Source organism: Prionailurus bengalensis, chromosome C2 (genome assembly GCF_016509475.1).
Source record: "Prionailurus bengalensis isolate Pbe53 chromosome C2, Fcat_Pben_1.1_paternal_pri, whole genome shotgun sequence".
Lineage (NCBI taxonomy): Eukaryota > Metazoa > Chordata > Mammalia > Carnivora > Felidae > Prionailurus > Prionailurus bengalensis.
Window position 1 is genome coordinate 155714870 of NC_057350.1, and position 16820 is coordinate 155731689.

At 45.0% G+C, this 16820-nt stretch overlaps 1 protein-coding gene across 25 annotated transcripts in view; it reads right to left on the reverse strand.

Moving 5' to 3' along the window:
• The window catches only part of ARPP21 (cAMP regulated phosphoprotein 21), a 155713-nt gene that overhangs the window by 72566 nt on the left and 66327 nt on the right, over positions 1–16820 (reverse strand). For 10 of the 25 annotated variants that reach the window (XM_043595812.1, XM_043595823.1, XM_043595819.1 and 7 more), the window contains 5 exons: positions 15936–16044; positions 13911–14012; positions 7580–7617; positions 5699–5758; positions 1495–1727 (listed from right to left, as the gene is read on the reverse strand). In XM_043595812.1, the coding sequence (XP_043451747.1) occupies positions 1495–1727; positions 5699–5758; positions 7580–7617; positions 13911–14012; positions 15936–16044 (542 nt within the window). The remainder of the gene's footprint in view (positions 1–1494; positions 1728–5698; positions 5759–7579; positions 7618–13910; positions 14013–15935; positions 16045–16820) is intronic. The other 15 variants (XM_043595829.1, XM_043595825.1, XM_043595814.1 and 12 more) reach the window with 12 other exon arrangements.

The following is a 16820-nucleotide window of genomic DNA, read 5'->3' on the forward strand; positions in this document are numbered from 1 at the left end:
GTGTTGGCCGTTCCCGCCCCGCTCCCTGCCCTGCAACCCCAGGTCTGTGATCGCACCCCCAGTATGTCCTGACACCCGGGACGTGTCGCTGAACCGCAGCTCTCCACCCCCACCCTAGCTCCGAATCCTCGGAGGCAAAATCGAAGCCAAACCGAAACGCTACATACTAAAACCACACACGTCAGTTCGTGGAGAGCTGCTAAAAATGGTTGCCTGTCAGCTTCCTGGGATTCTAAGAGGTATTTTGATGGAGAACATTTGGAAATCAGGTGAAAACAATGGCGAGGGATCCTTGGGAGCCAGAGGAGCTGGGAATGACAGACCATGATGGGCAGTTTTTGGACCCCCTCTGAACCCCGGGGGATTAATGCTTGCATCACTTTAAAGTTGCTTCCAGGTAATGGTTCTCATCATTGCCTGCCTCCCAAAGTCTGTCCATGCAACTTGAACCACCTACCTCCACAGATCACTGTGCACTTGGAAGAAAAAAAAAAAAAAAAAAAAACAGGAAAAGAAAAAAAAAAAAAAAAAGAACTCCAAGCCTCTCTGAGTCTCAGTCTCCTTATTTGCAAAGCAGGAATGGAGGCATTAAGTGGCAATAATAAAAATAAACATAGACTAGTGTTTGTGGAGGGCATACAACTTGCCAGGTATTATTCTAATTGCTATGCGTACGTGAGCTCTTTTAGCCTTTGCCATGAGCTTGCAATATAGGTACCACAATTATTCCCATGTCTTGGGTGGAGAAACGGAGACACAAATAGGTCAAATAACTTGCCCAACGATGACACTAACAACGTGCCAAAGCAGGGACCACAACTATCCATGTTTTAATCACCTTGCAATGTGAGGTTTTAAGAAACTAATCATAGCATTAAGTTAAAAAAAAATGGCTTCCTCGTGTTCATGTACAGGTGCCTTGGGAACCATTTTTATAGAAATAATTGAATTTAAACGCACGGTGGTTTGCTGGGGGGGGGTGGTTACGGTAAAATTCTTTAACAGTTTACATATCACAGTGTGAAAGGTGAAATGACGTGGGGTCACTTACGTCAAGAGGTTTTAAAATGGACCCGGGGGGCCATTAAGGAGATGGGCGTCATACACCTTCTCACCGGTAGAACCATGAACTTTGGAGCTGGGCCCAACTGCAAACACGCCAGGGACACAGCCCAAACACCTGCAAACTGCTACAGTAAGAGAGAAACCGATTCTATTCAAGAGATCAGGGTTCTGCCTCCAACACCGATCAAAGATTCTTTGCAAACCACGCATACAACCTCTGAGAGAGGTCCAGCGAGCGATCTGGCCTTGGCACACAGCGGGCTATAGACAGTACTGGCATTTCAACGGCACCTTCTGACTTCCCGGCCATGCCAGCAATCACTACCCATTCATTCCAATTAATTAACTGGAAGCCAGAGGGAATGATGGCCGTATGGGTTGGGGAGAATCTGGGCAACAGCACAGGACACAAACCCATTCAGTACTAACTACCTGCTTTGGACAACTTCCCGGGGCTCCTGGTACTGGATGTGCTGTCGCCCCTGGTCAGCACCGTGATGCCCCCGAAACTTGCTGTCTTGGCCATGGCGGGCTTGAGGTTGCGGTTGGAGCCATCAGAGTCCGTGCTGCTCCAGGGCCGGTGGTGGTCGGACCACTTGAGCTCATTCTCGGAGCTGCTCTGTCGACTCCCGGCTGCTCTCCCCGAGCCGTCTCTGTTGCCCCTGGAGCACAGCCATCAGAAAGATGCACAGGGACAGCGTTACCTTCCACGAGCCGCACGGGCACAGGGCGGGAACTTTCTTGGAAGAGCGGTCTACGCGAGACCCTTCTTGCAACCCTTTCCGTCAACCCCGTCGCCCCACAAACAGTGCCACAAATACCTCGTTGATGTGTAGACAGATCACATGTCACACACAATGTGGGTGTTTACAAACAGAAAAGCCGAACCTAGAACTGCCACACCATCCCTCTGCCGGTGAAGGAGAAACAATTAGGGAAAAAAAAACCAAACCACATGGCATAAAACACAGTTGTTAACTTCTCTTGGGGAGAGGAGAGGAGGATAAACCCTCCTGACTCAAGTCAACAATGAATCAACGTTTGGGACCGATTATGATCTTGAATGATTCTAAAAGCAACTCTCACTGAAGAGAAGTTTTGGGTGTCCCTTTAGCATGAAATACTTGGACCATGGGAAAACGCACCCAGAGCCGGGGAGGCCGTTCATTGTTTCCTACCTTTATAAAATGTCTATCTGAATTCATTAAGGCTTTGACAGCACAGGAATCACAGCAGTTTGACTCCATTAACTGAGGGTGTGAATTTTGCCCAGTGAGTTTAACCTTCGTGGGCAGAGGAAAGAGTCTTTCGCTCCTTTTCACGTGGAAAAACTTGAGACAATACCACCACCAGGGTAAACGCTATGCTGACACGAAACTTTCCAGGGGATCAGTGAAAATAACAAAAGCTCCATCGGTGAAAGAACCCATTGGTTCAAAATTCAAATTGAAAAAAAGTGAACGTATGGGAAGAGATCCAATACCCAGGAGTGAATGTTGACGACTCCACAAGATCTCTAAGACACAAAATCACCAGCGTTTCATAGAGAAAGTTGATGAAATTTGCATTTTCATTGGTTTCCAATCTATTTAAAGGGTGCCTTAGTATTTTCATAGCTTTTCCTGCAGTTGGAAATAACACATGATTACAATACTCTAAGGTTCTCATGGACTATAAGTAAGTAAAGGGAACATAAATCACGGGCAATGGGTACAACCCCTAATTTCATTATCCCTGAGCAACGTGACCTGCCCAAGTCTTGGTCCCAGTCTCACAGATGTCATCCCTGGTTCTGTCGTCTCCTCTTCTAAACACAACAATAGACCGTGGAGAGGTTAGGAGCGCGTCTCATTGAAACACTCACCAGCCAAACTGTACAGAAGGTACACAGAAAACTTTAGGGGTTGTTTCCACTTTACTCACTAAACTTTTCCTTTGTTTTAGAAGAACTGAAGAAGGTAAATGGATCCAAGAGATAATAAAAATGAAAAGGCTTGTCTGTGATTGCAACTTCACATAAATGAGGGGAGGGCAGAAACCTCACACACAGAAAAGCACTCAGTGCCCTCCTGTCTTCTATCAATTTTACTTATATTCTCTCTGTTAGGACCTCAGGGATTGCTGGTTTCAGAAAGATGATCTCAGGAAAGACCAGACTGGGAGTAGAAGGTATCACACACACCCAAGGGCCAGGTGGCTTGAGTTCTTCAAACTCCTTTGAAATTCAAGAAAGCCAGAGGAGGGAGGGGGGAGGGGGGGGAAATAACCTTTTCAAGGGTGTGGTGCTCCATTCCTGACTGTCTTCAAGTTCCCAAATCAACTTTATTCTTTTTGCGTTTAATTCTGATTAATTTGACCCGACTTTGACAATGCTGGGCAAAATCATTATTTCGTAACGGTCAGCGCACCAGGGCCGTGACAATAATCTCACACGGAGCTGGTTTAGAATATTTGGGGTAGGAAAAGATTTGGGGTGGCCCTTAGCCGCAGCATACAGGATGCATCCAAAGGAAGCTCTCCGTACGCAGGTGACGATCACTAACTCTGCTTCGGTGTCCCTCTCCCCACGCGTGGTGCACCTCCATTAGTGGAAATGCCGGGGTGGCTTAGCCTGTCCCTGCAGTGGAATGTCCACCGCTACTCCTGGGTGGAAACGAGCGTGCGGGAGTTTGGAGGCTTCACTCTGGCGATGGGTTAACTCCTCGAGACTTGGGCCACACCCTTTGGCCAATAAGGCCACCCAAGATCGCCTTAACGTCGTCTACCTCTACTCTCCACCAGCTCAAAGCGGCATCCCAAGTCAGCATCTGTCAAGATTCCCAAAGAGGGAATTTAAGTTGCTGCTTTAGAATTAGCGTGAATGCGATTCACAGTAATACAACTAACTCTAATTTATGATCTCTACTGATACACCGAAACAGTATTTTTACAGGTCTATCCATTGATTATTCACCTTAGCACTGGCAAGGCGAGGGCCAGAATTGACTTCCACATCTATTCGGTATAGAATCATAGGCGTCATAGAAAAAAACATATCCACAAGTGTTTTCCTGTCCCTCCTAAGCTCAGTCTTGGTCCCTTCCTACTGGAAACCAGGAAGACAATGGTAATGAGATGTCTGGTCATCAAGAGTGGTCGTCCCTCATGTACGTAACAAGAATCTGATCCCAGGGGGGTCGTAAAGCACGTACTCTAAGTACTGTTTTTGTGCTGATTAATACAACTAATGACATTTATTTTCCTTCATATCTGAACTGATATTGTTCAGTGATATGTTCAGTAATATCAGTGATATTTTTCTGACCAAGTTAAGTATGATGTATACTTGGAGTTGCTTTATTATCGTGTGGATGCCTCTGTGCTCAGTCATCATCCTGAGTCTCTGTGCTTGGTGACTTGGTGGCTGATGGCACTCCTATTTGCGATGGCTATGAGTACACGGTAGTTCAGGCTGGGGACCAGATTTGGGGCTATGTAAAACGAATTTGCCTATCGGGGGCAAGAACTCACATTTCATTTATATGGACCTGAAGAAACCAGATCATGGTGTAAGTACAGGAGGACTGGTAAATTCTCATTCTTCTCTGGGTTTTTAAAAAGAACAATGCAACGTTTTGTTGTTGTTGTTATTTTTAATCTACAAGTGTGAAAGTAAAGGGTCTAGCAATACCAGAGTAAGGCATTGGCCTATGTAGTTCAACCTGGAAAAGTGCAGGAAATTTTGAAAAAATCTTTTTTATTTCTGCCAAAGTATAAAGGGAACAAATCAGTCTAACTTTTCTAACGCTGAGGTGTGAAATTCACATTGACTGCAAAAAGATATTTTCTGAGCACACAACCCATTTACTGTTCTTGGTCTTTTTTTTTTCCCTTCTAAGTGGGCAAGAGGTTTCATTTGTTTGTGAACAAATAAGTTTTCTCTTTCCTACAACAGAGATGAATCCTAATACTCGTAAGAGCAGTAACATATTAAATATATATATGTGTATATATATGTATGTGTGTATATATATATATTTCATGTAACTGCTAGCCTATATAGAACTTAAAATATATAATATTAGTATGTAATGAACACATATATACCAGTCCCCTTATCTCACACAGACCTTGATTTAAGTAACTCATTCTAATTGGAAGCAATCCTGTGCCTTCCTGTGCTGGAAAAAAGTATCGTTAGAAATATTTAGGACTATAAAAAATTCCGCTACTCAAATGGAGTTATCATTGGTTTGTTTTCCCATATCAGGTACGTATATATCATTGCAAGCTATCGGAGAAATTTTAACTTGGTGTAATTCACCACAGTTGACTCGGGAATGTTAAATCAGCTGCTGCCAGAGTGACCTCTTGAGAGGGAAAAAGGAAAACAAACAAACAAAACAACTTCCACCCAAAACAGCAAATCAGAAGGAGAACCCTAAAGGATTATATACAAAGCAATATTTTCCTGGTCCCATATCCCACATTATCGAATACGGCTTCAGCACTAGCTTTGTAACAAGCTTTTACAAAGATATAACCGAACATGTTTATTTCATGAACAGATACTTTACACTAATACATTTATATTTAACATTGATTCTGCCACAGAAGCTGAAAACACAGTTTAAAAAAAGTAAACCATACCAACCGAAAGAGCTGTCTTTTCTTATAGGTCTCATTGCATATGTTACTGTCTTCCAAGAGCCTACTGGAAATGAAAAACACGGTTTTTATGATATAAAACCTACTGACACTGAATTTCCTATGCTAAATGGGTGTGTCCTACATTGTCACATACCTGCTTTCAGATCAACCCCATAGACTATGCGTTATGTGCATGCTGTTGAATTTTTGCAATAATAAACCAATGACTGCATGACGTTTCCCTATCCTGGGATTAAGGCGCTGATACCAGATAAGCAGGAAAGGAAGAAGAAACAGAAGGAATGGGAGAGGCGAGGAAGATAACAGAAATCGGTAGGGATGTATCAGACATGTAATTAAACACATTAAAAGTTGTGATTCTTTTTTCCCTTGGGTAATATTAAAGTTATCTTTTCTTCTTGGGCATAGTGAAATCCTGACATTCCAAAGACAGGTATCCAAGAAATGTATTTACTTTTGTAGGGAATCCACTCAATCAGATTTTTGCTTTTTGGAAATATCAAGAATTGTTCATATGCAATGCATGTATGGGACCGATTACTATACTGACTAATATGATTCAATTTGAATTTAAGGGACACGGGAGTGCATTAGCACTCTTTTTATACAAAATCCAAGGAGATATAAAATTAGGGCATAAGGCATGGAGAATGATTGGCTGGATGACTGGGGAATAAGGTTTCCCACTAAACTGAATTATAAACACTCCATCCTTTGGGCTAGAATATAGAATTGTAGAATGCGTCAGAATCATCCCTAAGATGTTAGCACCCATAGTTTCTTAATTTAACTATAAATAGAGAATATTTACTTAAATATGTATGAATCTTGATGTTGTTTTTGAATGCCTTCTATAGACGTGTTTTCTACTTTCATCCGTTCTTCTAGAAGAGGCTGTTCAATTGAGGGGGTTAGTTACTTGAAGCTTTCTAACTGCTAATATTAAAGATAGCTTTTTTTCCCCCCAATCATCGCTAATGCCCGGTTTAAATTTTCTCTAAGTACTAGACTTTAATCAAACAGCCTCTATTTTAATCAGTTTTACGGGGGCGCCCATTAAGCCGACACCTGAAATAAAATTAAGCACCACTCTTTGAAGGGATACCATATTTCCATTCCAACTTGCCCATTCTGATGTCCCTCAAACGTGATTAATGCAGCTAAGGTGGAATTCTTTAATTCCCCTTGAAAAGCTGCAGTGGAATGAATGGAGCATTTAAATATCTATGCCAGTTGAGAACAATTTCTTAAAAAGCGTATGCGAAATATGCAAAACTTCAACTCATCCTCTCAAGACCTCAGAGAAGTTGTAGAACCCACCCATCTCACAACGACTAGCCCCGTCCTGACTCCCAAGTTAGCAACTCTAGATCGGGTTAGCTAGATTTCCAAGTTAGAGTGAGAAACTTAAAACAATATCTTATCCCAATTATTGTCTGCATAGCTATATAGAATTACGGGGCGCAGGAAGTGGCTAATAATACCCAACATACGAATACTGTTAACAGCCTAGTGCATAAGCCAATGAAACTGCAAGTTCATTCATGCTTTGTAATGCCTGGTGAAGGCAGCAGGATTCCACCTCGGGAAGAACCAGAAGTTGAGGCTTTAAATAAAGAAAATGTGCACACTGACGTTTGGAAAGAACAGAGAAGTAGTTCCCCAAAGTAAATGGTTTTTAGGCATGCTAAATAACACATACGCGTGTGCATATAAGTGCGTACACAGAGATATATGCATTTACTTATACATATATTCAAGCTCACACTTATATATGGGATATATACCTATGAATACACAGGACACACACGACAGACTTTTTTTCCTCTAATGACACGAAAAAGCAAATTTCAATTTCATTTACCTGGTTTCCACAAAAAGGCTTTCCTGGGAGCAAACTGACTGGAAAAAAAAGAAAAGAAAAGAAAAGAAGGCATTGTATCAGACGTTCTGGATGTGCCGAAGGATCCCAATTCCTTGCCTGATTTTAAAGCTACTTTTCCCCTCCAAGAGGAAAAGAATGAAGAAACATAGGTACTATGTTTTGAAAAAGTGGAAGCAGAAAAGGGAAAAATTGGTTAGAGTTAGAAGCGTAAACCATTCTCATTCAGCACACAAGCCCTTTCCCATCGGGGCGTCTCCAGGTTACAAATACATTTAGCCCGCTCGACATCAAGGTCAGAAGTAGAGGGATGTGAATGAGCTACTGGTTTATTCCGGGGCTGCGGAGATGCGGCCCCCGACCAGAGCCAAAAGACTGGTTCAAATCAAGGCAGAAAGCGTGCGCTGAGCACGATCAACCTGAGACCGGACAGTCAGAGGACCACAAACCTGCAATTGTTACCTGGGAATGACAGACTCTGGTGAAATAAACAGATTGGCTGCAAGACACTGAAGATTGAAGACATGCCCTCAATCCATTTTAGGAGGGGGGGGGGGAGGGGACGCGGAGACAATTGAGAACAAAATGAAGTTAATTCGGAAAAACGATGCCAAGCTCCGTCTAATGTTCTGTTTTGTTTTTCACCCAGAAAAAAAAAAAACAACAACAACAACGTGACTTTCTTCTTAGCTTCTGTCCCCCTAGCTATCACTGCTCTTCTCTCACGTGTTTAATACACTCGCAGGGAAGAGAAAATTCTATTATCATTATGTGCTGGGGAAAGACAGATCTGATTCAATTTGAACAAGCAGAAAAAGAGAAGTCGAAGCAATATAGTGCAATGGTCCTCTAACACAGTGACTGTGTTTAGGAATTCACCTAAAACCGTTTTCAAAGTACTGAGTTGCGAAACATAAATGTACACCCCGCATTCTATGTGCAGAGTTTCTAAATGATGAATAAATGGCCTGCTCAAGGGATCACTCGAGACCTAACAGGTCCGATTCAAGAGAAAATGAAACTAAAGTAAATAAGGACCTCTCAATATTGAATTCTTAAATTCAATGATCAGCTAATGTAACCACTACTCAGAGAGGCAAGCAGGATATTGGTTTCTCTGTACATTTTGGTGGAGAAGTCATTTCCTTCCACTAAATCAAAGGGCTAACTTTGGACCTAACGTGCTTTCCTCAGTGGTCTGAGCGTCTCAGCAAGGGCATCTCTAGAACCACTTCTCTTTTAACCTTTGTGCGTTTAACAGACATCCTGAAAATCAAGCGCAAAGCATCTTATTTAACAAAAAGAAAAAAAAATCCGATTAAAAAAAAAAGCTTTACAGAAAATCTTTCTTTTTAATTCGATGTTTATGTGCGTAAACAAAAACGTGGACAATCTATGTACCACTGGCATCATTCCTGCCAAGATCTCTTTATAGTAAGCAAAATATTCCATTGTCTTTGCCTCCTTTAGCTTGGTTTTACTCCTGGTTTGAGTCAAGTCATGGAACTAATGGTCTCGGGTACACATTCCGAGCTCCATAGTCTCCGACTACTCAGCTCACGTGGTCGGAAAGAGGTCAATTACGTTTATGCGGTTCATGCCGGGTATTGGCATGACACTCTGCTTCTTTGAAGGAGTTGATCAAAGACATACTGACCTCTTCAGACTCATTAATCTAGTCGTATTCGGGGGAAAGTTAAGCTGCCCTAACTCTTTGAATTAAAAATAATAATAATAATAATAATAATAAGGCACCTGCAAGTCAAAGATAACTTTCCCAAAAAACGTATCTCAAGAGTATTTTCCAATGTTTGTGCAAAGGTCCTAAAAATCTACCACATGATTCTTCTGCCACATTTGCAGAAATAGGACAGATACGGTTACGGGCCGTGATTCAGTAGCTGATGAAAATAAACTTTTTGAAAAAGTTATGCGAATAACTTGCAAATTTAAATAGCAGAGAAAGACAAAATTGTCATAGTAATTAAGTGCAGCTTTTAAAGCTGTCACTTATATGCATTCTCAGATATAAAGGGCTCTTTTTTAATTTTTAAGGAGAAAACGATTTTGCCTAATGGGTTACAGAATTCTCTCCCACACCCCACCCCAATCTGGGTGCACCACACGCCTTCTCGTCGGTTGTCACAGAAGAGGGATCCCGGTACGTGCTAGGAAGACCGTGGATGAGCTCCTCCAAGAATCTCTACTTATATATAAATATCCTTCAGAAAGCATCCTCCAGGCAAAACACGTCTTTCCCAAATACATTGCTTTATCAGCGTAACCTTGCCAAAGCCAGCAACGTTGCATTGAAGTGATCATAAAATAAGCTGAAATTCTTGCCAAAGGAAACAACAGTTATATTTCAAATATCTCTGACTACAAAAACTCACTTATTTTTTTATTTGAGAACTAAATTGCAGTGTGCCTTGACTTACAACAACTTCATTGTCAAATAACAAATGTGTCCTATCTCAAGCCACCCGAATTCTCAAACTATATTTGAAATTAGCTTTCTAGAAAATCCCCAAATAATCTGTATATTTTGATTGTGGACCTACATAAAAAAAGCGCACGCTCACGCACGCCCACACACGCCCACACACGCCCACACACACACACACACACCCCTTAGACACCAAGATACACTTGTAAACTCTTCAAGAACACTACTTGTTTTCCCAAATAAATTTTAATTTTGCTGAAGTGTAAGTACCGGGGAGTATTTCCCTGTAACTCTATTATAACTTCCAGCAGGAAAAAAATACCTCTACCTAAATATGTCCATATTTGAACCTGTTTGAATAACTCCACCGCTTAAACAATAATAGGCTGGCAAGGGGAGTTGCTTTCATGACCTCAGTTCTTAAATTACGAAGACACTAAATTAAAGGCCAGCTAAGAAAAAGACTGTACGTTTGTAACTTAGATTCCTTATGCTGGATTCTTTGCATTGGTTTTACAACTGACTTACTATATTTGATTTATTACCTTGTGTACCTCAACAATCTAGAGAGCAGAAACGGTCACTTGGGAATCCGGAGTTACATAAATTAAGTCTCTCTAAAATGTTTTTATGTATGTGCTAAGGAAGATTTATTACTGCATGTATTCAAGAAAGTTCGTATCGCTGGTTACGTCTTTGCGTTTGCGTTAATAAAAGATACAGTGACATCTTGTTAACTCAGGGTGGCCCCCGATGATCCCTGCCTCTGGGCATTCACGTTTTGTAGTACCTCCCACACGGCACCGCGTTTGGTCTGTGTGTCCAACCGAACACAGAAGGCAAGGTGTCAGTTCCAAGATTAGGTTATAAGAGACTCTCGCTGCCACCTTGGGCTCTTTTTCTCTTGGATCACTGGCTCTGGGGAAGTTAGTTACCATGTCTTCAAGACGCTCCGTAGCCTATGGAGAAGCCCACATGGTGGGAACTGAGATCTTGGTACATCCAGCCAGGAACTGAGGCCTGCCAATAACCATGGGGGTCCGTCAGAAGACCACAGCCCCAGCTGACAGCTTGACTGTAACCTCACAAAAGGCCGTGAGCCAGAACTGGCCGGCCAAGCTACTCTCAGTTTCCTGACCCACAGAACTTGTGAGGCAAAAAGCGTTTTGTTTGTTCTAAGCTGTCAAATTTGGGGATAGTTTGCTGAGTAGCGATTAAGAGCGAAAACACAGGGAACACCAGCCTTCGGACTGCATTGTTTCTCCAGAGCTGCAGGCCTAGGAAGACAGGCATCAGGCATCGTTTCTCCCTCTAGGAGAGCGGCTTTGAGCCTTTTAAGGGTCACGAAAACTTATAAACAATCCGGATCTTTCCCTTACAAAAATGTACCCACACTCGCAGACATAATGTTTTGCAGATGAAGTCAGGAACTGGCTTTAATCTCTGAAGCCTGCCTGTGAGTATCCTCCGGTACAGGATACCAATGAAAAATAAACCCACCCCAGAGATCAGGCGGAAAAGTAGTGCCAGAACCGGGCAGGGGCCCCACCTGAATTAGGAAAGCCAGAGTGCTGGTCACCGGAGAGCCTATCAGAGGAGCTCACACCTCTACTCCTGCAGAGGGAAGGAGCCACCGCATTTCAAAGAAGGCTGCCGAATGGCTGGTGTCATGAATTGGAAAGGCTATGGCAATAGCTTGGCATTTAGGCCTCCCCACACTTCAATCTGCTTTTGCTTTTAAAAAATATGCTAATTCGGCAGTTAGTCATAGAGGCTCGGAACAGCAGCTTTGCCTCCAGTCTGTTACCGGAGACCCGGGTTCCTTGCTGGGGCTGTAGGGAAATGCACTGTGTACCAGGGGTCACGGGCCCCCCCCCCCGCCTGTGATGACCTCTCTGGGGACATGGCCACGTGCACACGAAAGGGCAGCAGCCCGAGAATCACCCTCCTCACAGGCAGGCATCAGGGGTGGTTCTCTGGCCACCCAGCCCCAGAGTGTTTGGCAATGTGGCATGGCAGTACTTTGAAAGAATACCACGATGTTTGTAGATTATCTGGGTGATTAGGATTTGCTTTGCAACACAACTCACTCATAAATTTTATGACTTGCTAGAATGAGAGTCAGAGGGAAGTGTGCGTGTGTGTGTGTGTGTGTGTGCACGTGGCAGGCAGGGGGAGAGAAGGACGGGCAGAGAGGAAGAAAGAAAGAGAAGAAAGGACAAACTAGCCGTCAGACAGCTCTCTCTCTGCGAAGCTCATCGGCCAGGCACAGGCTCGCTGCCTTCCAGTCCACCGGGGGCACCCCCCCCCCCCCCCCAGCTAGCCTGGCTACACCACCTCCAAGCCCCTCATCACTCTATCCTTGGATCCAGGAAACACGATGAAAAGCCTACCATGGGTCGGGCTGCGCTTTGCGCCATCAATAACTCTGACTGTCCGAAAAGCCCAAGGAGCCCACACATACGCAGAATATTCTAGACTTGCACGTGGACAATGTCCTTCTACAGCCACCTCCACCCGCCTCTCTCCCACTGCCAACTCCAGAGCTCTGAGCCAAATCATCCGATCACTAAAGTTCTATTTCCCTGCACCCGTGACAGGCAGCGGCGATCTAGAAGAGAGAGAGGCAGCCCGTGTAGACAGGGAAGAAAGGCACCGTCGGTGGGGTCAGAATTGCCTCTGAGGTTTTCTGTTGAAGGCGCCAGCGTGCTCTGGAGGACCAGGGAAACTGGCTGGGGCCCGAAAACTCCAAGGTCAGAAGGCCTCTCCATGCTACGCAGTGGAGCCTAGGTCTCTACGCTGGCTTGGCAATGGCCTCCAGAGCAAAGCCCGACGGGAGGCGGGAGGCCCAGCTAAGGCAGCAGGAGCCACGAGGAACTACACAAAGCAGCTCACACCTTTACTTCTGCTGAGGGAAGAGCCGCGACATGTCCGGAGGCCGCCAAGTGACAGCATCGAACGCAAAGGCTAATGGCACCTGCTTGCATTTAAATCCGGCTTTGTAAAAATCACTTTTTCACTTTCATTTAATTTCACTGCATTTTATTTTGGCCACGGGCAGGGGGGCGGGGGTCAAAGGAAGATAAATCCCCACCACGTTTGCTTTGCTGGGATTTGAACAGAGGAAATCACTCTATGGTTATTCCCTTGACGAACCGCTCACAGACCTGATCTGATCCGAAACTGAGGGGGAAGAGGAGTATTCTCATTTAACTCGGATACAAGACAATGCCTGTACCTGCGAAGAAGGCAGAAAATTCTGTGTTTACGTATGCGATTCACAGAACCTTCTTTCTTTTTTTATATACGTCTTCCCTCTGCACGACCTTCGTATTAAAAAAGACAACACTGGGCCGTCTGCGGGCTAACACAGATGTGAAGGCATTTCTTCAAATCTGGCAACTTCCAGGGGGGCCTGGGTGGCTTTGTCAGTTGAGCATCCGACTTCAGCTCAGGTCATGATCTCACACTTCGTGGGTTCCAGCCCTCCAGGGCTGGAGCCTGCCTCAGATTCTGTGTCTCCCTCTCTGTCTGCCCCTACCCTGCTCATGCTTTGTCTTGTCTGTCTCTCTCAAAAAGAAACAAATGAACATTTAAAAACATTAACAAGAAAACAATCCGGCAACTTTGCTCTGTACTCAGGATCCATTCTACCGACCCGAATCACATCGGTGCCCCCCCTTCCGTCATAGCCTTCCGGAACACAGTCAACCCTGGGCCACTGTTCCATCACTTCCCTGCACTGAGGTCTTCCTCCAGAAACACCTCTGATTTGCTGCAGTTCGATCTGTCCCTGGCTCCAGCTTCCTGAGTCCTGCCAGCTCGCTGTCCCCAGACACTAAAGAGGCAATTAAAACAGCTACTCACATCGTGTGCAAATATTCTCTCCCTCACTCTCTGATACTCCTCTTCTCTCTCTTCAATTGATTTACTTCGTCTGTCATCTCTAAATGGATGCACTCTGTTTTGCTGAACGGAAAGAAAGAAATCAGTACGGTTATCCAAGTTGAGCCGGTGCAAATCTGCAGTTAAGCAACCGTCAGCTGAGAATAAGAAATGTTCGCTTAAACAAATGGAGCATGAAGAGTGTCCTTCCCTCGGGGCCCGGAGGAGGCTGGGCCGGTGTGCGGGGTGCGTGCCTAACACGTGGAGGCAGTTGTCTGCGGCTCCTGCTTGCCTCCCCGCCTGACGCACGGAGGCCAGCGGTTTCCAGCATGAAAGCACCTGGACGTGTGTCCGGTGTGCAGCCAGTTCAGCCGGGACGCGGGCCACAGGGGTGGACTCCGTCTCCTCTGCTAACTAACCTGCGCGTTTGGGACTCTTCAGGCGAAAGCGGGATGTTGAGCACGCGGCTAGTTCAAGGCGGCTAAGGGAAGACGTGGCTGCGAACAGTTGGGTACCGGGAACAGTTGGGAACGGAACAAGGGAAGAAAGAAGGTAACGGGCAGAAAGGAAACTGTGGGCATAGTGTCTCCGTGTTCTAACCGGTGTTTTTCCTTCCCTCGGTGACTGATCCTGCACCCTGCGTTTGGCACAGGAAGCAGACCCTGAATTTGAAGGGTCTCAATTTGTTGACGAGGGTCAACACCAAGGAATCTAAAGGCACCATCCAAAGAACCCAGCATGAGGACTGTTCTTTTTCAGCCCTGGACCTGTGTCCCTGCCTGCGTCTCAACTCCCCTCCCCTCCCATCGTCCCATTCCTCACAAAAGGCTCTGCGCTAACCACCTTCATCCGTTCATTCAACAAACACCCACTCAGTACACGACACAGGCACATGTCTCGGAGTCGATGGGAGCTGCTTACAGCTCCATGGTGGTGGCGGTGGGGGTGCGAAGAACCGAGATATGGGTGAAGAACAGGGATCTTTTTTTAAGTGCGTCAGAGATGCGCGCACTGGCTTAGTGACTCACAGAGTCATTAAAATGATAACTTGGGGGAGATGCAAGATTGTCTTACCTTCAAGAATTCTAAAGCAAAGTCTATTTTCAAAAAAATCTATTTGGATTGTCAGAGACACAATGGGCGATTGAGGTGGCAGCAGATAACTCTCTCCCGTCCGTATTATTGTTTTAACTTTATTTTCTTTTGTCATTCACTTAGTTAGCTAGCTTCCTGATCACCCCGGATCCCAACTCCCCCACCCCCAATAACCCCCGTCTGGAGAAGAGATTGAGCAAATCTCTCTCCCCTTGCCGAAGTACCATGAATCCTTACTCTAGGACAAGGTAATGTTTTGTCACAAGCAAAATACACAAAAGGAGAATGTTCTGCTACGGTTCATGCAAAACAAGCAGACAGTTTACATGGGCAGTAAAACGTGGGAAGGAGAAGGGGTGGAGGGGAGACTAAAACACGAACTCGATTCCCTTGCGTGAAGACTTATTTTAGGAGAGTTGCAAAATCCACCTGTCCTCACCATAACAAGGTTTGTTCTTTACGGCTACACCAGTTGGTCATCGGTCCGTATTGAGAATCCAGCTGAGTGTGCACAACTGAAGGACAAAGCTGTGGGAGCGAATTACTGCCATAGTTACACAGGCATCTGGAAATGCGATGACAAAGCTTTTCCCGACACCTCGGGCCAGTGGCGTCCCAACCCCGCACCCCCCTCACCAACACATGCTGCAAAAGCTGTGCCAAGCACCCCCCATGCAGCCCGACACACAGAGCCATTGCTGAAGCAATCGGGACAGATTTTCTCGGCTACCCACTGAATGCCAAAGGGGGAGCGAGGGAGGCAAGGAGGTTAGAGAGAGGACAGTCGCCTCGGAGGCGGGGGGCGGGGGGGGGGGCTGGGGAAAGGGGCCGGGGACAACAGAAGGACAAGAACATAAGTCAGCCCACCTTCAAAAACAACAACGTCAGCCACTCTCAAACTTGAGAACCAACCTGATTGTCTTCTTTATCAATACTAGAGTTATCTCGCTTCAAGATAAACCGCTTCTGGGATTCTTCACCTTTTTCATCTTTTAAATGTTCACAAAACCTTTGCTCTGGTCTGCCAGCAAAGTAAAACATATCAATAAAAAAGTTCTCGCCCCTGGTTCAAGTCATTTTCTCAGTGTTGCTTTTTCCCCCACAGTGGCATTCAACTTAAAAAAGAAGCTACAGGTGGTCTGGGCACCAGGACTGCTGGCATTAGACAGGGGGTGTCGTCAGGATACCGTTTGTGGCTTCGAATTCGAAGTCTTGTTGGCCGCGTGTTCCTCACCACGGCTGAAGTGAAGAAAACACTTTTCAGGCCTGAACATGTATAGCGTCTAGGTGTGTGTTCTTTCGATATGTTGACCTCCGTCATTCCTGAATGCAGTCAAGTTCCCAGCCGTATTGTCAAACAAATACGCACGTTGAGAACTTGGGCAGACCACGTGAATTCACCAATGTCTGCGACAGGAGGACAGGTCTTGTCACATCGTCCCTCTCAAGAGCCCTCAGAATCCATAGTGAGGGTGGATCACCTATAAATTACTTCCATCTTTCCCCATGACAAACGCTCTGGAATCTGACTCCAGTAGAGTCTGACATCCTTGACCCTGTCTTGTAAATCAGTGCAGTAATTGGGGAAACTGGACATATTTAGTTTAAACAGCTTAATGGCTGATTAGCAGGGGGAAAATGCTCCAAGCAGTTACACGCTATTGATTAGTCAATTGATTTCTTTTTTGTAGGTCCTCTTAATCATTTTGTATTATTACTGGAAAGGGCCCCATGTCCTTGTTAATTTCCCACACTCGTCACCGCATGCCACAGAACTCAATGAATGGCTTGGGCACG